This window comes from Lagenorhynchus albirostris, chromosome 1 (genome assembly GCF_949774975.1).
Source record: "Lagenorhynchus albirostris chromosome 1, mLagAlb1.1, whole genome shotgun sequence".
Lineage (NCBI taxonomy): Eukaryota > Metazoa > Chordata > Mammalia > Artiodactyla > Delphinidae > Lagenorhynchus > Lagenorhynchus albirostris.
The window spans coordinates 42,972,188-42,997,569 of record NC_083095.1 but is presented as its reverse complement, the minus strand read 5'-3'; the positions used below and the strand labels follow the sequence as shown (position 1 = coordinate 42,997,569).

At 38.6% G+C, this 25,382-nt stretch overlaps 1 protein-coding gene across 2 annotated transcripts in view; it reads right to left on the bottom strand.

Annotated features, from left to right (window-relative positions):
* ARMH4 (armadillo like helical domain containing 4) overlaps positions 1–24,766 on the bottom strand; it is a 127,658-nt gene extending 102,892 nt beyond the window's left edge. Inside the window, exons 1-4 of one of the 2 annotated variants that reach the window (XM_060167061.1) lie at positions 23,416–24,766; positions 16,559–16,813; positions 14,164–14,373; positions 4,193–4,203 (exon numbers count right to left, since the gene is read on the bottom strand). In XM_060167061.1, coding sequence (XP_060023044.1) covers positions 4,193–4,203; positions 14,164–14,373; positions 16,559–16,813; positions 23,416–24,751 — 1,812 coding nt within the window. In that variant the 5' untranslated portion in view covers positions 24,752–24,766. The remainder of the gene's footprint in view (positions 1–4,192; positions 4,204–14,163; positions 14,374–16,558; positions 16,814–23,415) is intronic. The other variant, XM_060167058.1, reaches the window with a different exon arrangement.
* Positions 24,767–25,382: the final 616 nt, after the last annotated feature.

The following is a 25,382-nucleotide window of genomic DNA, read 5'->3' as shown; positions in this document are numbered from 1 at the left end:
CTATGCATCTCTATCGGGCATGCTCTTTTCCAGAGAGCATTTACATCTGTTTTGTAGGGAGTCAGGGTGTGATATAAACCTGGAACTACTTTATTCCCCTTTTAAAGATACAGACTTCATGTGGAAATTTCAATCTGGGTCCCTCTTCTTGCTACAAGTCCAAATGTAGACTCCTAATATTACTACTGTCCTAGAGTGCCTTTACCTTTCCAATTTGTCTTCTCCTTACAGCTCACTTGTTGGGTTTCAGCTCACTTTGGGATGGATTGAGCTAAAAAGTACAGTCTTTGAAGATTTTTCTGACTGCTTGCAATTTCATTAATGTACTAAAGCATGTGTTTCACCCAAGATCTAGGCATTTCGCTATGGTTGGGTCTGTCAGAGTCTTCATCAGAAGCTGAAATCCAAACAATGAGCCTTCCAAAAGCAACCAGATCATCTACATTTGTCCAATAAGTTGAGTGAGAGCGCTTATTGGCTTTCCAAACACCATTTTCAAATTCCAAATTTCAAACACTCATAAGAGCATCTGTAATCTGGGGTGCATTTTTAAATTAGATAAAATTTCAAATGTTATTGTCTATTAAATATTCTGCTTTAAACATTTGTTTCTTTAATTCTCTCTTTTCAAAATCTCCTCACAGTGATTTTTTAAACCTCCTATATTAATCTATACAAATTTCTTGAAAACATTTTACTAAAGTTCAAACTTCCCAATAACTCTATAATAGTAAATATAATCATTAGAAACTTCCTCCATTCTATCCTTAACAATATTCAAAAGGTACATACGTGAGAAAATTTAAAAGCTTGAGACAAGATAATCTGCACACTTCGAACACCCCTTGAAAGATATTTTAGATTCAACCCACATTTCAGATAGATGTTTAAAATTTTTGTTTAATTTAATATTACTTTCTTTAAATTAGAGGATTCTGCTCTTGATAATGTAATCTCCTATATCTTGTTAGCAAGCTAAAAATATCAGTCTACATAACTAACCTCACATTTACTGGTCATTACATAATCCCTTTTCAGCCTTGACCTCATATAATTGGTGTTCTCCATTATCTTCTATAAATCCTGCCCCAAATTAAACTGAGTTATCTTAATAGAGAGAGCCCTAGAGCAATAATTATAAGTTCTCAAGTCTAGCTCCTGTTCATTAAACAACTCACTTTGGATTCAGATGACAGACTCTTATGTATTTCCCTTTGGAAAATGAGACTACAGCAATATTGCTCTATTTCTCAAGGGTGCTGTAAAGAGAAACATAAAAGCTTTATTATTATTGTATCTATAAATTCTGAGCCATCCAGAATAAAGCCTTTCTCTGCAGTAACTTAGTAGTCTTAAAGGAATATTTGCTTTAAGCAAACATAGGCAAAACTTGTGTTTAAGAATCCACATACACTCAAAAGATAAATCATGGGTTGGTTAGGCTGACTATTGATTTTGCAAAAAATACCTATGAAAGTAGATATCCCCTTTAAAACATGACTCAAGTAATTCAAAATGAGGTTTACGTATTAATTAGCGGAAATGTGTTTTATCATACCTGTGTATATTCTTGAAACCAGAGATCCTGTCTCATTCTTCTTTGTGCCCTACCCCCCCCCCCAGGATCAAGCATTGTGCTTTGCAAGAAATAAGCCCTCAATATATGGTGACTGAACAGAAATAAGCTGAACAGAACTTTAATTCATTATCTTCCTCCTCAAAATAAGTAGTAATGCCTTTATAGGACTCCAATATAATTTTTATTAATTTATATTATGTATTCACTTCAAATGAGTATAATATCAACTTCTTAAGGAAAATCCACCTACATGCTTCTGTCACCCTGGGGAGAGGCGTGGCCCACAGGGGGAAATGATCTTTGTACAAATTAACTTCAATAACGTTTCTAGAGAAGGATCTCCCTCCTCCCCCCTTAACTTTTCTTCCTTCCCTCTCACTCTGGCTTCTCAAAGTGGGTTTAAAGAATCATTTAAGTTTACTGAGTTGCCTTACCTGACTAAGTGCAGGTATCAGTATGGATTCCAATAAGAAGGAAATGAAATAATGTTCAATCCCACAGTGGGATGCAAGAAATCTAAGCAAATTCCTACCAGAAATAGATTTCTAGCAGAAGGTAGCTGGGAGCCACTGCTTTGTTCACATAAAAAGTGCTCAACTTCAGGCCCAAAATAAACACTGGATTTAAAACAATAACAAGTAGGGAGAGTCAAATCAAAACACATCAGTTAAAGAAGATAATGGTCCTAAAACCATCCACTACATCGCTGATCATCACTTGCCCAACACCTGGTACTACAGACACTAGGGCAGAAAGCTCTGACCCTGCCCTTAAAGAGGTTCGGAGAATTCAGTTAAGAGCACAAACTGATGATCAATGGCTGGGAAGACAGATTCATTTCAGTTGTGATACTAATAAAAATGAAATAGGATAGGTAAACACTAGAACTGATTTCTGACACTTTAAAAAATCAGAATATTTCATATAAAAATGGGAATTCTCAGCTTACCTCGGAAGAAATCTGAGATCTAGCATCACTGAACTCACATTCTCCTCCTTGCAACCATATCTGGAGCTGTCTGGATCAGAGGGAGTGTGTGCTCTCTCCTGAAACACACCACTCCCTACTGTCTTAGGCACCTTCCTCTTTGCTCACTTACACTATCTGCCTGGCCCCTGACCCATTGGTTGCATGCAGAGGATGTGAATATTTCACTATAACAATGAATACATAATAATACTTGATCACAATACATAATTTTAATTGATAAATGATATTAAAAGTTCATATTTATTATGTATTTACTCTATGTCATGCATTATTTACTATACACAAGCTCTCATTTTACTTCATAATAGGAGACAGGAACACCAATATCTCTGCTTTACACAGATGGAAAAACTGAAGCCTAAAGAAATTAAATAGTTTGGTCAATATCACAGTGCTTATTCATGATGAAGCTAACACTTAAACTCAGGCATGTCCATTTGAGACCATAACCACAGCTATTTTTTTACTGTACTACTCATCAACGCAGGCTGGGTGGTCTGAGAAGCTTCATAAAGAAGAGATATACAGAAGACCAAAAAGCACATGAAAAGATGCTCAACGTCGCTACTTATTAGAGAAATGCAAATCAAAACTACAATGAGGTATCACCTCACACCGGTCAGAATGGCCATCATCAAAAATAATAAATGCCGAAGAGGGTGTGAGAAAAGGAAACCCTCCTACACTGTTGGTGGGAATGTAAATTGGTGCAGACACTATGAAGAACAGTATGGAGGTTCCTTAAAAAACTAAAAATAAAACTACCATATGATCCTGCAATCCTTCTCCTGGGCATATATTTGAAGAAAGCCATAATTCAAAAAGATACATGCACCCCAATGTTCACTGCAGCACTATTTACAAGAGCCAAGACATGGAAGCAACCTAAATGTCCACAGACAGATGAATGGATAAAGAAGATGTGATATATATATATACAGTGGAATATCACTCAGACATAAAAAAGAATGAAATAATGCCATTTGCAGCAACACGGATGGACCTAGAGATTATCATACTAAGTGAAGTAAATCAGACAAAGACTAATATAATATGATATCACTTATATGTGGAATCTTAAAAAATGATACAAAAAAACGATACAAATGAACTTATTTACAAAACAGAAACAAACACATAGACTTAGAAAACAAACTTATGGCTACCAAAGGGGAAAGGTGGGGGGGAGGGATAAATTAGGAGTATGCGATTAACATATACACACTCTGTATATAAAATAGATAACCAACAAGGACCTACTGTATAGCACAAAGAGCTCTACTCAGTGCTCTACAATAACCTATATGGGAAAAGAGTCTGAAAAAGGAATAGATATATGTATATGTATAACTAAATCACTTTGCTGTACACCTGAAAGTAACACAACATTGTAAATCAACTATACTCCAATATAAAACAGAAGGAAGGAAGGAAGGAAGGAAGGAAGGAAGGAAAGAAAGAAAGAAAGAAAGAAAGAAAGAAAGAAAGAAAGAAAGAAAGAAAGAAAGAAAGAAAGAAAGAAAGGAAGGAAGGAAGGAAGGAAGGAAGGAAGGAAGGGAAAGAAAGACGACTTTGAGCTGAATGGTTTCTGTCTCTCCTTCCTGTCCTCTTTTAACTTTAACTTCATAGCCCTCTGTTTATAGAGTAGCATAGCACTGAGTATTATTTGCTATAGAATATGACAGAATGACTCTATACAGGTATATTTCTTGTACAGTGAGAACAATGTGATATTGCCCAGACGTGAATCATGACAGGCTTTTAACAGAGATGGGATTTCCTCTAAAGAGTGGGATGTACATGGTGTCAATCATGACGGCTATCTGGCTGTCAGTTGCCTAGGGATTGGAGGTGTGTCCTTCAACCTGGAAAGCAGGACAGACAATATGTAAGTGGAGTTGGGGATTCCCTACTTGGTGGTGGGCCCTAGAGGAAATTTACACCTTTGTTTTGGCTATTCCACATGGGAGCAGGGATGGGAAGGAGAAAATAAGTTATCCTCAGAACAGGAAACAAGCCAAGAGTTGTGAAGCCAGAAAGCCTAGCAAGGTGCCTGAAAAACTGTTCCAGAGCTTTGGGTACCAAATATTAAAAACCTTCTCAGACCATGGAATGAGTCGAGGCCTGGGAGCCCTGGAAGCTCCTTAGCTAAGGTACGATCAGAGAGAAATGTGTACCTCATGAGCCTAATTCATTTTGCTTCTTTTATTTTCTTGGTTCATTTGCTTTGTGTTCCCTTAGGTTGGAGCCAAGTATTTTTTAAATTTCTACTAATTTTAGTTGAAACAAATGAGAGGGTTTTCATCTATGCTTGAGCTGGAGTTTTAACAGGAAGTAGGGCTCCTCAGAGAGCACGTGAGGCAGATACCTTGAGAAAACCCAGAGGGAGCAATGTTGGGCCCCCACTGCACAGCATGCAGGATCTTAGTTCCCCAACCCGTGTCCCCTGCCGTGGAAGCCCTGAGTCTTAACACTGGACTGCCAGGGAAGTCCCTCTTTATATTGTTTTTATAGAAGAAGTTTCCACAGAATATTTTGTCTGGAGATATCAAACAATTAGAAGGGGACTTCCCTGGTGGCGCAGTGGTTAAGAATTCGCCTGCCAGTGCAGGGGACACGGGTTTGATCCCTGGTCTGGGAAGACCCCAAATGCCATGAAGTAACTAAGGCCGTGCGCCACAACTACTGAGCCTGTGCTCTAGAGCCTGCGAGCCACAACTACTGAGCCTGCGTGCCACAACTACTGAAGCCCGTGCGCCTAGAGCCTGTGCTCCGCAACAAGAGAAGTCACCGCGATGAGAAGCCCACGCACTGCAGCAAAGAGTACCCCCACTCACCACAACTAGAGAAAGCCTGTGCACAGCACCGAAGACTCAACACAGCCAAAATAAATTAATTAATTAATTAATTTAAAAAAATAAGGAGGTAGAATGGCTAAAGAAGTAGAAACACAGGTAAATGTAGGCAGAATCAATGTAACTCTTTCAAGACAAATTTAATATTTCCAAGTGTGAACACTTTTAAAATCTTGTAAGGCCATTCAAATTGATGCATTATATTTTTCTTCTAATCTTTTCCTTTGGGGATATGTATGCATTTTAATAATAAAAGGTAGTCTGATGCCAAAACAATTTCATGGTATGAACACAGCCTGATAAAGTGCAGTTGGTAATATTCTTACATTATTTTATACATTGTTAAGGTTTTTAATTATTTGTACTCCGATGCAATAAAATTCTCAATGATTATACCAGTAAAAGGATAGTTATGTCTAGCCTCATATTGAAAAATCATGTTTGAAAAATCATGCTTTTAAAAATGCCTTGAGGGGCTTCCATGGTGGCGCAGTGGTTGAGAATCCGCCTGCCAATGCAGGAGACATGGGTTCGAGCCCTGGTCCCGGAAGATCCCACATGCCGCGGAGCAACTAAGCCCGTGCACCACAACTACTGAGCCCGCGTGCCACAACTACTGAAGCCTGCACGCCTACAACCCGTGCTCCACAACAAGAGAAGCCACAGCAATGAGAAGCCCATGCAAGGGAGAGTAGCCCCCACTCGCCACAACTAGAGAAAGCCTGCGCACAGCAACAAAGACCCAATGCAGCCAAAAATAAATAAATAAAATGAATAAATTTATTTTTTAAAAAATGCCTTGATTTTCTGCAAACATCTAAAATGTCTTTGAAATCTCCACATCCTATTGTGCAGTTGCAAGCTGCATGCTTGCTTTGACAACTGCAAAAACCACCACACATGGAAAGCCCTGCTTGGACCACTCCTCACAGGGATTGTCAGTCCTGGAGTATGAGCCCAGATGAAACACTCAGAACCAATCATCTTGCCTAGGATTCTGAACAATCCCCTCAAGAGAGACCTGGTACAGTTTCCTATAAATCATATATTTGTTTGGCCTGAGGCTGAGCACCTGGCTGCTGCATCTAAAAACTATTCTTAAGAAATAATTTACCTCAGTAATAATGTAGTGGGACTTCCCTGGCAGCACAGTGGTTAAGAATACGCCTGCCAATGCAGGGGACACGGGTTTGATCCCTGGTCTGGGAAGATCCCACATGCCGCGGAGCAACTAAGCCCGTGCACCACAACTACTGAGCCTGTGCTCTAGAGCCCGCAAGTCACAACTACTGAGCCCACGTGCCACAACTACTGAAGCCCACGCACCTAGAGCCCGTGCTCCCCAACAAGAGAAGCCACCGCAATGAGAAGCCCGCGCACTGTAACGAAGAGTAGCCCCCGCTCGCCACAACTAGAGAAAGCCTGTACACAGCAACGAAGACCCAACGCTGCCAAAAATAAATAAATAAATTTATAAAAAATAATAATAATAATGTAGTACCTTTGCATGGTGATGTACGGTAACTAGGCTTATCATGGTGATAATTCTGAAATGTATAGAAATATCACATCCCTATGTTGTGCACTAGGAACTAACCTAGCCGGTCAATTATACTTCAAAAAGAAACGAACAAACAAACTCATAGAAAAACAGATCAGATTTGTGGTTACCAGAGGAGGAGGGTAAGAGGATAGAAAACTGGATGAAGGCTGACAAAAGATGCAAACTTCCAGTTATAAGGTAAGTAAGTAGTAAGGATGTAATGTACAATATAATTAATATAATTAGCACTGCTGTATGTTATACATGGAAGTTGTTAAGAGAGTAAATCCCAAGAGTTCTCGTCACAAGGAAAAAAAATTTTTTCTTTTATTTTGTATCTACGTAAGACGATGGATGCCCACTAAACTTATCGTGGTAATCATTTCATGGTATATGTAAGTCAAATGATCATCCTGTACACCTTAAGTTTACACAGTTCTGTATGTCAATTATATCCCAATAAAACTGGAAGAAAAAAAAGAAAGAATTCATCTAACCAAAAAGCTAAAATTATAGAAACATGCTTGATCACATGCCTATAAAATAATTGAATGGTAGTGTGGTATGTATGATATCTAAAGGATGATTCACCAACCTTTAAAATGTTTTCCATATTTTTCGATATCCTATGACTTATTTTTTTATAAATATCAAAAGAACAACACACACACACACACACACGACTCCCAAGAAGGGGCTCCCCTGGTGGGGCAGTGGTTAGGAATCACCTGCCAATGTAGGGCACATGGGTTCAAGCCCTGGTCTGGGAAGATCCCACATGTCACGGAGCAACTAGACCTGTGCACCACAACTACCGAGCCTGCGCTCTAGAGCCCGTGAGCCACAACTACTGAGTCCACGTGCCACAACTACTGGGCCCACGCACCTAGAGCCCGTGCTTCACAACAAGAGAAGCCACCGCAATGAGAAGCTCGAGCACCGCAGTGAAGAGTGCAACTAGAGAAAGCCCATGCGTAGCAATGAAGACCCAATGCAGCCAAAAATAAATAAATTAAATAAATAAATTTATTAAAAAAAAAGACTCCCCAGCATAAATATCAATTTTGTATTTCTCTAAGCTGGGGCTAAGTTCTCTCTCCTATCTCTCACAGTCCTTTTTCTGTAATTGTTTTGTGATACTTTCCCACCTTCTACCTTGTGTGTCTGTTATTTATGTATTTATCATAACTTCTACTAAAATTTACACAAGATCTACTCTCACTTCTTTTTATTATCTGAATGACCAAATACTTGCTAAGTGTACACATAAATGAATGAATAAACAAAACCACTGAATATGTACAAAGCTAAATCCTTTTGTCATCATGAGCCATTATATAAAATTTCCTAAGTGTCTAAGAGTGAGCTTTACTAAGCAGTGTAACTTTCTGGTGCTGGGCAACAAAGATGCAGGGAAAAAAATGGGAAGAATCGACTCTATAACAATGCTTACTTAATTGTGACTACACCAATAAATAAATTCCCTATGATAAGAAAGCACACCAGAAAACTTAGAGTGAATGTCAGTTTTCTTTAACAGCAGAATTTGTAGCAAAGCTTTATGGTAATGCATCATAATATTGATTCTAAATATTCTTTGAAATACCACTGGCTATGTGAGCATTAGCAACAGACATGTGATGACCACCCCGAGAGCTGAGTAATTTACTGTACTAGCCTATAGAACATACAGGTACTTAAGAACAGAGACCTATCATAAATGCCAGAGAAAGTATGATGATTTCAGGACAAGCCAACAAAGTGACTTACCATAAGGGGTAATCAATGACTGAAATCATTGCCTCTGTTATTGATGCAAAATTAAATCCAAAGCATTTTCAAGAACAAAAGCCAAAACTTGTATCCATTCTTAACATACTCAGAGTAAAAATTAGAGTGAACATCCTTAACTTCATACTACAGTATCATAAGTAACAGTGGACAGTTCAAATTTCCAACACTCTACTGGATCTTTAATATTATGTCCACATAGCAGCTCCCAAAGGTAAGTCACATAAACTTGGCTTCATAAACATGGACTTGAGATGAGATCTTTGACTACACTTTCTCATTCATCCATTCTAGCTGCCTTCTGAGCTGAAACATTATATGAGAATTGAGAAAATAATAAGAAAATATTCTCTGAAAAGGAGTGCCTATTGGGAAGACAAAAAAAAATTGATTTTGTGAATTAAAGTGCAGTTGAAGAGCAAACACTTCTCTCATAAAAATTACATGGGCTCTTAAGAATCCTCAATGGAACTATTAAAGAAAAATATCTGAGGCTTCTCCACAAAGCCACTTAAAGAATGCATTTCCCAATTCATTTCTGATTGACCAATAAGAGACAGAAACTAAGCACCTTTTTTTCAGTACCAATTAGGAGATCACACAGCCAAAAAATATCACTCAGTCATCTGAACAAAGGCATACTTTTCAAACACGGCTTTCTCCTGAAATCCCTATCTATTGAAATTCCTGTTATTGTAGAGAGAATCCTAGAACAGAGACAGAACTGAGAATTCCAGATAAGAAAGGAGAGATAATATCACTGTCTTTCAGCAGAGGAAATTAAGAGATGCTGAAAATGTATATAGGACATGCTCTCAGAGGACTGTGGAAAAAACATCTATGGAATTAAACACACAGATGTGCACACACACACTCACGAAGGGAGGAAAATTGATGTCACTGAGATAGATTAAACAACAAATGACAGAAAAATGACAGCCTTCTGCCCCATGTGTGCTACCTCGCTGGGAAAAGATGTCAAAAATACAATCTTTCAAAACCTAAATATAAGGACATCCAAAATGGTCTTCGAAAAACAAGGACAAAACGGTCAGAAAAGAGAAAATTGAAGTCAAATGATATATTTGGTCTTATTTTTTAAAAATCAAGATATTAAAAAAAATTAAACATGACTTTCCTGTTGGATACTAAGAATTTAAAACCTCTTTATATGTTAAAAAGGTAATATGCTATATGTTTATATATAACGTGTCATATGTAAAAAAAAAAAAAAAAAGGTAATTCCCCGGCATGTCAATAACCCTGTAATAAACCCTGTAATAAATGGGCACTTTGAAACAGATGAGGAAATGGGAGTTGTCTGGAATAACGGCACGGGATTTTACAGCCCACCACTCAGTCTATTACGCCTATAGAAACACATTAAATAGGACCAGTCAGATCGAGAATTCACATTCTCCAGATCAAAGACACTAGTGTTTCTTCTTGTCTTGCAGAAAAGCAATACATTAACCCAGGCTCATCTTGAGAGAGCCCAAGCAAATTCACCCTGTTCCCAAGTCTGTCCGGTCAGCACCATGGGGAGCACCAAGTGGTTTCCCACCTCTCACAGCTGGAAGGCCCGGCTATTGACTTCCAAACTTTAAGGGAGAAAGTGCTGGGGACGTGAAGAAGGATTACCAACACCTTAATCACAAGATCTGAGACACCTCCATTTTTGTTCTCTTACCTCCCACACGTTCTTAGGAACCTAGTACCTGGTACAAAGAGACCCACAGTAGATTTTTTTTTCTGAGTATTGAACTGTTAAAGCCATAACCTTCCACCCTACAGAATTATTGCTACAATGTTACAGCACAGATGAATTTCCATCTTCTGTGGAAATATAGGAAAGGCAGAAATAAGTCTGATTTGTTTAGAGTAAATAGATATCTTCATTTGGACTTCTAAAATTCACAAAGCAGAATTACATTCAGTAAGAAATATTGAAGGCCTTAGTCCATTTGATATTAGTATTAAAATATTTTAAAGACAGTTAACCCAAATGAAAGAACTCCAAGTAAGTTTTCATAAGCAATCAGAAATTTTAAGTTGCCGTTTTAGAGCAGAGGAAGATATTAACATTCAACCAAAAAGGACATCAACCTAAACAAAGATCATGTCCAAAAATAAGATTATGCAACACTGTTAATCAACTATACTCCAATAACAATTAATTTAAAAAGAACAAAAATTAGCTTATGTACATATATATGTACCTGTATATATATACACATATATACATATACATGTACTTTGCCATTACCCAATTTTTGAATTAAAAGTTAGAACACTTTGTCATGTTTATATTTCAAAGATGCTGAATACAGCCCTAGTAGAGTTATGCCTGAGGTAAGTATAATGCATTTTTTATCATCCTCAAAGCATTTATTCCCTAAAAAAAAAAAAAATACAGACAAGTAAAGTGTATCAGGCAAGGTGACAGATAAACCATTATCCCTTCAAAAATCAAACTGCATTTTTGCTGACAAGGTAAAAGGCGTACTGAAATAGGCACAAGGCAGTACGCACTTATAGAAGCAGGCTTTCTTCAATGCCTGAGAAATATAAACCACACCAAACTTCTCCCACTCTACCAATGCACATCTCTCAAGTGGGCGTTCCAGAGGCAGAGCAAGTCTGCCTTCAGAGCCAGCTGGAAAACTCCTCAGAAGCAGACCTCCTATTACAAGTTGAATTGTGTTCCCCCAGAAAATATGTTTAAGTCCTAAACCACAAAACTTGTGAATCTGACCTTATTTGGAAATAGAGTTCCGGCAGATGTAATCAAGCTCAGATGTAATTATCGGGGTGAGTCCTAATCCAATGGCTGATGTCCTCATAAGACAAGGGAAATTTGGGCACAGAGACACAGAGGGAAGAGGTGAAGATGGAGGCAGATACTGCAGTGATGCTGCCACAAGCCAAGGAATGCCTGAGGCACCAGAAGCTGAAAGAGGCAAGGGACAATCCTCAATCAGAGGCTTTGCAGGGAGCGCAGCCCTGCCTACAACTTGATTTCAGACTTCTAGGCTCTAAAATTGCAAGAGAACAAATGTCTGCTGTTTTAAATCACCCAGTTTGTGAGACTTTGTTATGGCAGCCCTAGAAAACTAATACACTCCCTTAGTCATTATGTTGTAGAGACATGAAGGAGAAGACAAGAAGACAGGGTACCACGCAGATACAAATTTTAGGCTTATCTGGGACGTTGACTATCCCTTAAAGAATAAACATTCAGAAATTTCCACAAAGGTTCTTGCTCCTTGGGTGTGTGGTGTCTAAAAGGGGCAGGTCTCTTGTCCATATCTCACTGAGACAAATATCCTATTCTCTGGAGAACTGACATTTATCAACACATCAGACACAGAGATTCAAACTTGAAAGGTAGATAACTTGACATCATACAACCTCGTTCTAAGTAAGAATAAACTATCTTCCCCTGGGTCCAATGCTATGGAAGAATTAAAATGTTTCATCCAGTCAAAGCCTCAGGCTGCACTTACATTCCTGGACAAAGTGGAAAAACATGCACTGAAAATGGAGGCCTCCAATACATCCAGGAATCTATCGATTTATCGATTTAAATAAGTGTAGTCACTCCTGCTTTAAGAGGACTAGATAGACCAGCATAAAACTAATTGCGACATTATTAACATATACTAATTAAATATAAATTGTACTCCCCGGTATTTAGGAGAAGAGGTGTGCTCATTCAAAATCTTGTCTTAAGCCCAACAACATAGCAGAAAGAATATTTTTAAACCAAAAATGTCTTCTCATAAGCCTTGACAAGGATCATAACTTCGATCAAAACTGACAAAATATATTCTCAAAAAGAAGCTGGAATTGAGCTGTGTAGAAGAAAAGCACTAAAACTCTAGGACATCTTAGGCAAGTTAAGAAAATTCTCACACATCTCAATATAACTGCCACCATCTACTAAATTTAGAAAAGTATTGCAGTTTCACAAGTATGGATTATTCACAAACACAATTTTTTTCCTCTGATTAAATGAGCCCTGCCGGGTAAAGCTGTCATCTCTAATTCAGGTTAATTTGGGGAAACCTGGTCTTTCCAGATGGCATCAAGGAGAGCAGACAGCTAATACGAGACTACATTCCAAGTTTTTATCTTAATGTGGAGAGCAAGAGCTGCTGGCCTCTGAGCTCGCTTTGATCCATTTCTTAAACCAGCACTCCGTGGAATTCACATTCCTCCTAAAATGTCACATTTCTCCGCCAGAAAACTACCAGCATTACCCTGAAAGTCTGCAATACAGCCTGCTGCAAACCTGGCTGAACCACCTTCTCTGTTACAGAGTAGACAAAATATAAAATAACAGCACATCCTATGTCTTTATTGAATCCAACACATGGCTAATTTAGTGCCCAAAAGCTTACCTGTCTTCCCGATTAGTTTAAGAAACAGCACTACAAATCTCTGGTCATTTTGCAATCCAGCCAGGAGCTGTTCACCTGCCAAAATGCTGATTAATTAAACGACCTTTCATTATATTTCCCGACTTCTCATTTGTGGATGTGCAGCTGTGCTCCAAGCATCTTTTTTCATGCTCAAAGCCAATGTCTTGGAAAGTAAAATTTGGCAAGAATTTCTCAGCCTTAACAGATGAGGAGACTGTCTATCTCCAAAAAGTGGAACATCTAACCCAGAGACGTAATTTAGGGAGAATGACCCAGCGTTAACAACCAGAGCAGTGTTACGAAAATACAATCCACATTAAAACTTCCACCCAAGAAAATCTGGTGGGGAAACTCAAGTTTTCCATTCAACCAGTTTTCTCAATTCAGCCTGCACACTGAAATCATCTCAGGCTACTCTTGAAAAATGTTGATGCCAGAGTCCATCCCAACTGAATGAGAATCACGGGGAGAAGGACTCGGTCATTAGGATCCTTTAAAAGCTCCCCAAGGTGATTCTAATGTTCAACTGTAATTGAGAACTACTGGTGGAGAGCAGGGGTCAGCAAGCCTTTTCAGTAAAGGGCCATCTCATAAATATTTTAGGCTCTGTGGGCAATTCGTCTCTGTCACAACTACTCAACTCTGCTGCTGTGGCACAAAAGTAGCCACAAACAATACACAAATGAACAAGTGTGGCTGTTAGTTAGGAATACTGAAATTTGGATTTTATAAAAACTTCTACATGTCACGAAATACTATTCTTCTTTTGAGTTTTTTCAATCGTTTGAAAATGTGAAGACCAATTTTAGCTTGCCATACAAAAACAGACGGCAGGCTGGATTTGGCTGGCCATGGTCTACGGACCCCTGATCTACACTACACACAGAATATACTTATCCTGGATCTTTTCTCAAAGACAACAGTTGCTCAGTGACTCACTGAATCTGTCCCAGGAAAGATCCCCTTCAAAGCATGGATACCTTCGGATTCGAGTTGGTCCAGACCATAGGAGGCAGCTGTATTCACATAGCTAATGGATGGAGCAGCAGTTCTCTCGGAAGATGCCTCAGGATCAGCAAGCGCTGGGGAAGTGCTAGGTGCTTCCTCCATTATCCCAGGGGGCGTCACTGGAGAACCCACAATTGGTGTGAACAACTCCTCATTCGGCCCTGTGACTGTGTCCATTAGGTCTGCCAAACACAAGAGACATGACCCAAAGATGATCAGTATGGGGAATATATACACGTGCTTTTACTTCTTAAGCAAGAAATGACGAATGAAGCCAGTATTCTTATATACAGTAAGTTTGGCACTTAGACCAGCTCTTCCTTCCCACATTGTACCAATCCAGCCACCGGAGGCAAATACTTTATCTTCCAGGAAAATATATTATCTCAAATCAGAACTTTGTTTTCAAATGTTAATCTCCTGTTTATTCTATTAACAATATTATGGATTTTGTAGGATTTTATATAACCTATTACCAAAGGTAGAAAATTTAACAAAAATGTATTTATATATACCCCAAGGATGACTTTTAAAAATCAAGTCAAAGAGCAAAAGCTTAGATCTGTGTCTGCAATATGCTCAATTTTAAAGCAACCAAATTTAGCCCCAGATATTCCCAAATCTAGAAACTCTAGAATAGTAGTATTTTGCAAGCTTGGTGGATCATCAGAATCTCTTGAGGTAATTTTTTTTTTGAGGTAATTTTTTAAATGTCAGTTTTCATGCTTTCTACATATCCCAACGTACCGAATCAGAACCTCCTTGGTGATGAAGCCTGAGAAACTCTTTGTGAAAGCTCCCAGGAAATGGATCCACAGATTCTCATATCCATTGCTGTTTGCAGTATAAATGGAATCAACCACTTTGGAAAGCAGTTAGGCATTGCCTCCTAAAGTGAAATATTCATATGCCCTATTGTCCAGCAATTCAGTTCCTAGGTGTACCCAAGAGAATCTCCTACACACGTGCAATGGAGAATACGTAAAAGAATATTCATGGCAGCCGTGTTCACAATAGCCAAACCTGGAAATGACCCAAATGCAAATCACTAGAAAAGCCTGGATGAAGATTGGGTGAATAAACTGTGATACATTTTCATAATGGAATATTGCAAGCAGTCAAAGCAAAAGAACTGCGGTAAGTAAATATAGGCCTTAGAATATTAAGTAAAAAAAAACAAAGTCCCAAAAAGGCTATCCACAGCACAATACTGTTTTGATAAAGTAAAAAATCTAAAAGTTTTAAGTGTATAATACCAGGAGTACATACAGACACGATAAAACTAAAAGAAAAGGAAGTCAAGGAAATGATGAACACAAGATTCAGGTTAATAGTTAACAGAGGAGGATGGGGTTTAGATGGGAAGGGTCATGGGGTTACCTGTAGGTTACTGACAAGATCCTAAGGGTTTTTTTTGCAGGGGAGGCCGGCAGGCAGGATTAGAAGGTATTTATTACATTGTTAAAGATAACTCAGTTAATAAATAAAAGTAGGATTTACTTAGACCAACGATGAGACAGAGACATGAAGTCCAAAAATAATAACTAAATAATAATAATAATTTTTGTATTCTCAGGTGATTCTGATGATCACCCAGATTCCAAAACTTCACTGTCCTTAAGATATCAGAGCATCTGAGGGCCTCCTACATAGAAAGTACTTTTTATACATTATTCAAAATCCTTAAAATAACCCATAAGACAGGTAGGCATTATTTAAAGAGGAACAAACCAAGGCTTGGGGACATTAAGAAACTTTCTTGAAGCCACAGTGCTAGTGAGGGCCAAAGCTGGGGTTCAAACCCACGTCTTTGTTGGTTTCACCCCCAGGTCCTTGCTGGTTTCACCCCCCTGGCACCTAGCAGCCAGACATGTCAAACTAGGAGAGAGTTCTCAGGAGACTTGGCCTTCGTGGGCCTCAGAGATGAGCCACCAGGAGATTTTACTTGGGAACTAACCCCTTGTCCTTTAGCTGTGCCACACCTCTCCAAACAAGAAAGAGTTCACCTACCTTTCCTGCTGAAAAAATATACTTCCAGGTGAGGGTTGTGTGTGTGTGTGTGTGTGTGTTTGTGTATTGTGTGTATGCGTGTATGTGTGTGTGCTGTTTGTGTATTGTGTGTGTATGTGTGTATTGTGTGTATGTGTGTGTATGTGTGTGTGCTGTGTATGTGTGTGTATGTGTGTGTGTATGTTTGTGTATTGTGTGTATGTGTGTATGCGTGTGTATGCGTGTGTATGTGTGTGTGTGTGTGTGTGTGTGTGTGCACCTTGGTGACAGGGCCATCTGCCTCACTCATTCTATTCCTCATCAACTCAGAAAAGATCCACTCCCAAAACACTGAGCACAATTCTCTCCCTTACAGACCTTCTACAGCAGGAGTAATTTCGAAAGACAGAGGGACAGGTGTCGTTGAAACCACAGTGGCCAGAGGCTCCCATCTTCTCGACAGCTGAGTAACACCAGGAGCATCAGCTGTGGCAGAGGGCAACTCTTTCCCTCCCTCAGTCTCGACATCTCCTCTGGTAACCTCGAGGGTAGAAACCTGCTGCTCTTGCATCACTGAAGATAAAGTGGCTTCTGCTTCTTGAACAGCTGTTGTCATCTCTTGAGTGATGATGCCTTAAAAGGGAGGAAACAACATTTTTAAATACACTAAATCCCTATACCTGAAAAAGTTACTATATAATTAATAATTAAAAACAAAAAAGCAGACAGCCATTTCAGGGAATGAGAAGGGAGAGAAACAAACTGCCAGGAAATAAATGTTTTCAGTGTTGCTGTTTTCAGGAGTCATGAATCAATCTAAGACAGAGATAAAGATGTTAATATAAAAAACAAGAGAATAACATTTAAAACAAAACAGGAAAATCAACAGCTGAGCTCCCTTTTATGAATATCAACATAATCAATTTGTTCAGAAACAAATTATACAAAACTAAGTTCAAAAATGCTCAGAGGCAGGGACTTCCCTGGTGGCACAGTGGTTAAGAATCCACCTGCCAATGCAGGGGACATGGGTTCGAGTCCTGGTCCAGGAAGATCCCACACACCGTGAAGCAACTAAGCCCATGAGCCACAGCTACTGAGCCTGTGCTCTAGAGCCCGCGAGCCACAATTAATGAGCCCGCGTGCCACACTACTGAAGCCCGCACACCTAGAGTCCGTGCTCCACAACAGGAGAAGCCACCGCAATGAGAAGCCCATGCACCACAATGAAGAGTAGCCCCCGCTCACCGCAACTAGAGAAAGCCTGTGCACTGCAACAAAGACCCAATGCAGCCAAAAATAAATAAATAAATAAATATTTTTTAAAAAATTGTCAGAAGCACTTGTGTATATTAATTTTCACATTTGCATTCCTGAAGGGGAACAGGAACTTGACATTTTGAATTAAAGGAATACTAATTACAATAACTAATGTTTACTGAGTTCTTATGTGCCATACACACAGTGCTAAGTGCATGATGGGCATTATCTTCTTTTTTTTCATTTATTTCTGCTCTGATCTTTATGATTTCTTTCCTTCTGCTAATTTTGGGTTTTGTTTGTTCTTCTTTCTCTAGTTCCTTTGGGTGTAAGGTTAGATCGTTTATTTGAGATTTTTCTTGTTCCTTGAGGTAGGCTTGTATAGCTATAAATTTCCCTCTTAGAACTGCTTTTGCTGCATCCCATAGGTTTTGGATCATCATGTTTTCATTATCATTTGTCTCTAGGTATTTTTTAATTTCCTCTTTGATTTCTTCAGTGATCTCTTGGTTATTTAGTAACGTATTGTTTAGCCTCCATGTGTTTGTGTTTTTTACGTATTTTTCCCTGTAACTCATTTCTAATCTCATAGTGTTGTGGTCAGAAAAGATGCTTATATGATTTCAATTTTCTTAAATTTACTGAGGCTTGATTTGTGACCCAAGATGTGATCTATCCTGGAGAATGTTCCATGTGCACTTGAGAAGAAAGTATAATCTGCTGTTTGTGGATGGAATGCCCTATAAATATCAATTAAATCTCTCTGGTCTATTGTGTCATTTAAATCTTCTGTTTCCTTATTTATTTTCATTTTGGATGATCTGTCCATTGATGTAAGTGAGGTGTTAAAGTTCCCCACTATTATTGTGTTACTATCAATTTCCTCTTTTATAGCTGTTAGCAGTTGCCTTATGTATTGAGGTGCTCCTATGTTGGGTGCATATATATTTGTAATTGTTACATCTTCTTCTTGGATTGATCCCCTGATCATTATGTAGTGTCCTTCTTTGTCTCTTGTAACATTCTTTATTTTAAAGTCTATTTTATCTGATATGAGTATTGCTACTCCAGCTTTCTTTTGATTTCCATTTTCATGGAATATCTTTTTCCATCCCCTCACTTTCCATCTGTATGTGTCCCTAGGTCTGAAGTGGTTCTCTTGTAGACAGCATATATATGGGTCTTGTTTTTGTATCCATTCAGCAAGCCTGTGTCTTTTGGTTGGAGCATTTAATCCATTCACGTTTAAGGTAATTATTGATATGTATGTTCCTATGACCATTTTCTTAATTATTTTGGGTTTGTTTGTGTAGATCCTTTTCTTCTCTTGTGTTTCCCACTTAGAGAAGTTCCTTTAGCATTTGTTGTAGAGTTGGTTTGGTGGTGCTGAATTCTCTTAGCTTTTGCTTGTCTGTAAAGCTTTTGATTTCTCCATCGAATCTGAATGAGATCCTTGCCGGGTAGAGTAATCTTGATTGTAGATTCTTCCCCTTCATCACTTTAAGTATATCATGCCACTCCCTTCCGGCTTGTAGAGTTTCTGCTGAGAAATCAGCTGTTAACCTTATGGGAGTTCCCTTGTATGTTATTTGTCGTTTTTCCCTTGCTGCTTTCAATAATTTCTTTTTGTCTTTAATTTTTGCCAATTTGTTTAGTATGTGTCTCGGCGTGTTTCTCCTTGGGTTTATCTTCTATGGGACTCACTGTGCTTCCTGGACTTGGGTGGCTATTTCCTTTCCCATGTTAGAGAAGTTTTCGACTATAATCTCTTCAAATATTTTCTCTGGTCCTTTCTCTCTCTCTTCTCCTTCTGGGACCCCTATAATGCGAATGCTGTTGTGTTTAATGTTGTCCCAGAGGTCTCTTAGGCTGTCTTCATTTCTTTTCATTCTTTTTTCTTTATTCTATTCCACAGCAGTGAATTCCACCATTCTGTCTTCCAGGTCACTTATCCGTTCTTCTGCCTCAGTTATTCTACTATTGATTCCTTCTAGTGTAGTTTTCGTTTCAGTTATTGTATTGTTCAAATCTCTGTTTGTTTGTTCTTTAATTCTTCTAGGTCTCTGTTAAACATTTCTTGCATCTTCTCGATCTTTGCCTCCATTCTTTTTCCGAGGTCCTGGATCATCTTCACTATCATTATTCTGAATTCTTTTTCTGGAAGGTTGCCTATCTCCACTTCATTTAGTTGTTTTTCTGGGGTTTCATCTTGTTCCTTCATCTGGTACATAGCCCTCTGCCTTTTCATCTTGTCTATCTTTCTGTGAATGTGGTTTTTGTTCCACAGGCTGCAGGATTGTAGTTCTTCTTGCATCTCGGGCATTATCTTATTCTATCCTCCCATATGTACTAAGGGGAGGTAGGTACTAATATTCTATGGAAGCCATATATCATAGTGGCCAAGAACACAGGCTCTAGACCCAATTTGCCTGGGTCTCAATTCGGACTCAGCCACCTACTATCTGCATGACCTTGAACAAATTACTTAATTTCTCTGAGCCTTGAGCTTCCTCAGTGGTAAAATGGAAATAATAAGAGTATCTATCTCATAGCATTTTTACAAAGATTAAATTAGATAACACATGTAAAATAGTACATGCCCAGTGCTTCGTAAGTATTCAATACATATCAGCTATTATTACCTCATTTTACAAACAACTTAGGTGTAGAAAGGCTAAGGAACCTGACTAAGGTTACATAGTTAGGGCTCTTAACCACTGTGCTAACTGTGCTTATCCCATCAACAGATGAATGGATAAACACACAGACATACAGACATACACACACATACACAGAGGAATATTATTCAGCCATGAGAAAGGAAATCCTGCCATTGCCTAAGGAACAACTTGGAGTAGCCTCTGTAGAAGATCTGCACTTGCTTTTAAATCATAAAACAGAATGAAACAGACCTGTGGGGTATGACGTATCTATCAGAGGTCCACTTTCTTTACAACATTATAATCCACTCAAATACATTATTAAAGACTATTTATAAGGGTTAATATTTGCCCCCTTCCTAGGGAGGGGCTATGCTGGAAATTTCAAATACTGAGCCACTGTGAAAACTTAATTTCTAGAAGACTCTGTTATCTCTCTTTTTTTAAATACTAATCCTAGATACTTAGCACATTACCAAATCTGGTAAATTATGCAATGAGAAATAACATTCTAGAAATAGGTGAAAAGGTTTTCTCAAAGTTTTTATTAATGACTTCATTGTTCTTCCTATTACTAAAAATATTTTTCCTCAGAAACAATTTATTTGCTTTAAAATAGTGTTTGGATGTTTTTTGGTACAAGCAGTTCCATTTCTTGGTCTCCAAACAGTTTGGACTATTTTTTCTTTTAACTGGAGATTTTTACATTTGATGGATTGATATACCTGGTTATAAGACAACCTTACTTGTGTTTCATATTCATATTTGCTCTTTGTGCCATTGTTTAAGTTTTTTTCTGAAATAAGATCACACATCTCTTGAGAGATAGGATTCATTGCCCTTTTTGTATCTTTAGCACCTAAGACAATGCTATGTTTGCCATAAAAAGATAATATATAGTTTTATCATTTTAAGCAGTATGCATTCTCCATGTTGCCCTCATTTTTGAAAGCATAATGAACACTTTTGAGAAAAAATATGTCAAAATAAATGTTCACTCTATGCTCATAGTTTCATGAAACAGCAAGAAATATCAAAAGGGCATGGTATGGCCTTCCCTGGTGGGACAGTGGTTAAGAATCCTCCTGCCGGGCTTCCCTGGTGGCGCAGTGGTTGGGAGTCCGCCTGCCGATGCAGGGGACACGGGTTCGTGCCCCGGTCCGGGAAGATCCCACATGCCGCGGAGCGGCTGGGCCCGTGAGCCATGGCCACTGAGCCTGCGCGTCCGGAGCCTGTGCTCCGCAACGGGAAAGGCCACAACAGTGAGAGGCCTGCGTATCGCAAAAAAAAAAACAAAAAAAAAAGAATCCTCCTGCCAATGCAGGCGAAACGGGTTTGAGCCCGGGTTCAAACCCTGGTCCGGGAAGATCCACATGTTGTGGAGCAACTAAGCCCATGCACCACAACTACTTAGCCTGCGCTCTAGAGCCCGCAAGCCACAACTACTGAGCCCACATGCCACAACTACTGAAGCCCACGCGCCTAGAGCCTGTGCTCCACAGCAAGAGAAGCCACTGCAATGAGAAGCCCACGCACCGCAATGAAGAGTAGCCCCCGCTCACCGCAACTAGGCCACAACAGTGAGAGGTCTGCGTACCACAAAAAAAAAAAAATTAATTGGACATGTAAAATTAAATCTTTTATCGTTTTAATTCAATCTCCATAACACTTTCTAAAACATATTATTAATCTGATATTTTCCATTAGTTGGAGTAACAGCTGTACATATTCCAAAACAATTTGGAATGAGCATATGCACATTACACTAAGTCTTTCCCTCCCTATTCTGTTATCTGACCAACTACACACAATAAAAGAAAAACATCATCCTTCAGCAACAAATGCAAGGATTGTCAGCTCATAGCATTCACAGATGTAGAAGCCACGAGGAAGTAGAAAGTGCAGAATCAAGCCAGCAGAGAGGATTTATCTGTACTGGTATTTTTTCCCCCTTATTTCTAGAAGAATTTCTTTTTAGGAAAACAAAGTCAGAGAACTCATATGGTTAATACTATGAAATAAATATTTACCTAAGGCTTTTTGGTAAGAAATATCAGGAATGTGAGTACTTTTTACAACAATGTATAAATAAGTATCCAACATTGTTGAGTATATCACTTAAACATATAGCTAATTTTTTCACATTTTCCTGTAAATATACACATTTTCATAATAAAAGGTTTAAAAAATATTAATCTATATCAGGGTTTCTCAGATATATATATATATATATATACACACACATATATATTTTTTGGCTCAGATATATCTTGGTTGCTGTGCACTGTAGGATGTTTAGCAGCATCTTGGCCTCTACCCCCTAGATGCTCTCTACTGTGATGACCAAAAATGTCTCAAGAAATAGGTAATGGAGATTAAGCGGTACAAACTTCCAGGTGCAAAATAAATGAGTCACAGGTATGAAATGTACAGTGTGGGGAATATAGTCAATAAATATGTAACATCTTTGTATGGTGACAGCTGGTAACTAGACTTATCATGGTGATCATTTTGTAATGTATAGAAATACCGAATCACTATGTCGTGCAACTAACTAACTAGGAACTAACCCAGTGTTTTAGGCCAATTATATTTCAAAAACAAACACACTCATGGAAAAAGAGATCAGATTTGTGGTTACTAGAGGCAGGTGATAGGGGGAGGGGAAACTGGATGAAGGCAGTCAAAAGGTACAAACCTCCAGGTGTAAGATAAATAACTACTAGTGATGTACAATATGATAAATATAATTAACACTGCCATATGTTATATATGAAAGTTAAGAGAGTAAATCCTAAGAGTTCTCATTACAAGAAAAAAAAATGTTTTTCTATTTCTTTAATTTTGTATCTATATGAGTTGATGGAAGTTCACTAAATTTATTGTGATAATCATTTCATGTTGTATATAGGTCAAATCATTATGCCCCACAACTTAAACTTACACAGTGCCATATGTCAATTACATTTCAATAAAACTGGAAAAAATGTCTCCAAACATTGCCAAATGATTGGCACGGGGGTGGGCACAAGGCATGACGCAAATTATTCCCATTTGAATACCACAGGTCTATATGCAGGGGTTATATTTGGATGTAATTTTTATGAAAAATGCATTTTTTATTTATTTACTTTTGCTTTTCATTAAAACTTAGATAACTTACTTCTAAATTGTCACTTTAAAAAAAACATAAAACATCTAAAACATTACAACGTTATGTGTCAACTATATGTCAATTAAAAAATAATAAAACCAAACAGAAACATTCCAAGTTAAACAAAGCTTATTTTCCTTTTTTTTCTTTCTTTCTTTTACCTTTAAGTGTATTTCCCAATGGCTGATATGCCTCAGACTCATATTCTGAGATGGAAACAGTGGTCTCTAAGAACAGCATGGCATTGTTCTCCTTGGTGGATTCCATGAAGTCTGCAGTATTTTGGACCAGGTTTTCCACAGAGACTTTCATACCTTCCACTGGACTTGTGGGAGTAAAGGAACTTTGATCGGTGAAGGCAGATGACCTCTCATCCCCATGTGCTATTAGCAGGGCTGTTCCCCTGTGTGCTTCCCCTTCAGGCAGCCTCAGAGCCACATCTGCAGCCTCTGTCAAAGTTTCGCCCCCTTTCATGCCTTCCATACCATTACTGGTTGCTTGGGTTGTCTGAGATGTTTCCTTTCTCACCTGAGTCTCTGTATTGTCTCCAAGCTTTGGGGTCTTTATCTGGCTTACACTCTCTAATTTGGTGTCATCCCACTCAACACTTACGACGGAGACAGCTGGAACAGCTATGGTGACACTCACTGTGACTTCTGGGGCTCCCAGCAGGCTGTCAGTTTCTGGCTCAACACTCAGGGTGGACTCGGAGGTTGCGAGCCAGTGCTTGGTGGCAGTAGCCTGGGTATTATCAGCTGTCATCTGGGAAGGCTCAGCGCCTGCTGTGGGCTCAGCACCAGGAAAAGAAGTTGTCTTATGCTCTGGGTCTGCATCAAATTTCTCAGTCCTTGGACGGGTGGTTAGCATCTCTTTAGCATTCACATAGGATAAAGGTGAATGTCCCAGACTAACTCCTGCCTGATTTTCAGTTGCAAACAATTGATCATCCACATAGTGCAGAAAACCTTGTGTTGCTTCGGTGGTCCCTTCCACAATGGGCTGAATGATGGTACTACGGGAGGATTCCTCCTTCTCATCAATATTCAGAGAAGCAGTAGGAGTGATAGGGTTGGTTAACATGGCCTTGGAAAGTCGGCTTTCGGGAGACATTCTCTCTGGCTGGCTGGAACCAAACACTTCTTCCCCTGCTGAGATCACTGGCTCAGTAGCAGTGTAAACACCAGGGCTATCAGGCTGCGTGAGCCCAGCTCCTATAGAAGGGGTTTCTTTGTTACTAGGGAATACTTTACTTAATGACATTGTTGATGGTCCTGCTAACACTATCATTGGTTCTTCAGAGACCAGAGTGTACTTTGAAGTAATGGAGTTATTTTCTAGGTCATCTGTGTTCAGCCTCTCAGACTGCCCTTTTTCTTCATGAACAGGTGCTATCTCCCTTCTTTCCACATTGGGGAAGGCCAGACATTGTGTGGCAAAGCTGAGAAGTAGAAGGCTACAGAAAGCCAGACAAATGTGCAGTACAAATGGTCTGCTCATAGTGGAAGAGAAACGTGCACATAAACTGGTAGAGTTGACAATTCCAGTAATTGAGTCCTGCAGAAAAATAAAGCATATCAAACTGTCATATAAATATGTTGTAAATAAGCCCCTTTAAATTAAACTATAAGTAAAATAATCTCCTTGACTCCCAGCTCAGAGACAGTACATAGGAGGGAATGTTCTATTTCTTTGTACCTTTGAGACGCGGATAACCCAGTTCATTTTTCCCTGCTGAATTCTCAGCTGACTTAACTTGAAGTTCTCTAGCAAAGGGTACACGTAGTTACTAAGTTCATTGTTTTTTAAATACCTACTTGAAATAAACTACCCTGGAAGTCACATTTGTAATATTCTCCCCAATTCTTCTATTAATCATGGAGTCAAATGACTACAGAAATAGCAACACATCCAGGAAATAAAAAGTAATTTTAACATTTATTTACATCACTTTCACAGAACCTTTTAAGTATGTTTTAAAACTTATTAAATATCATCATAAAATACTGAATACCAGTTTCATTCAAGAGTTTTTAAAGTATATAAATGACTTTCAATTAAAATTTATCTTTAAAATACTTAAATTGTTTTCTCTGCAACAACTATAAAAATTATAGGTAAAACCTTCATG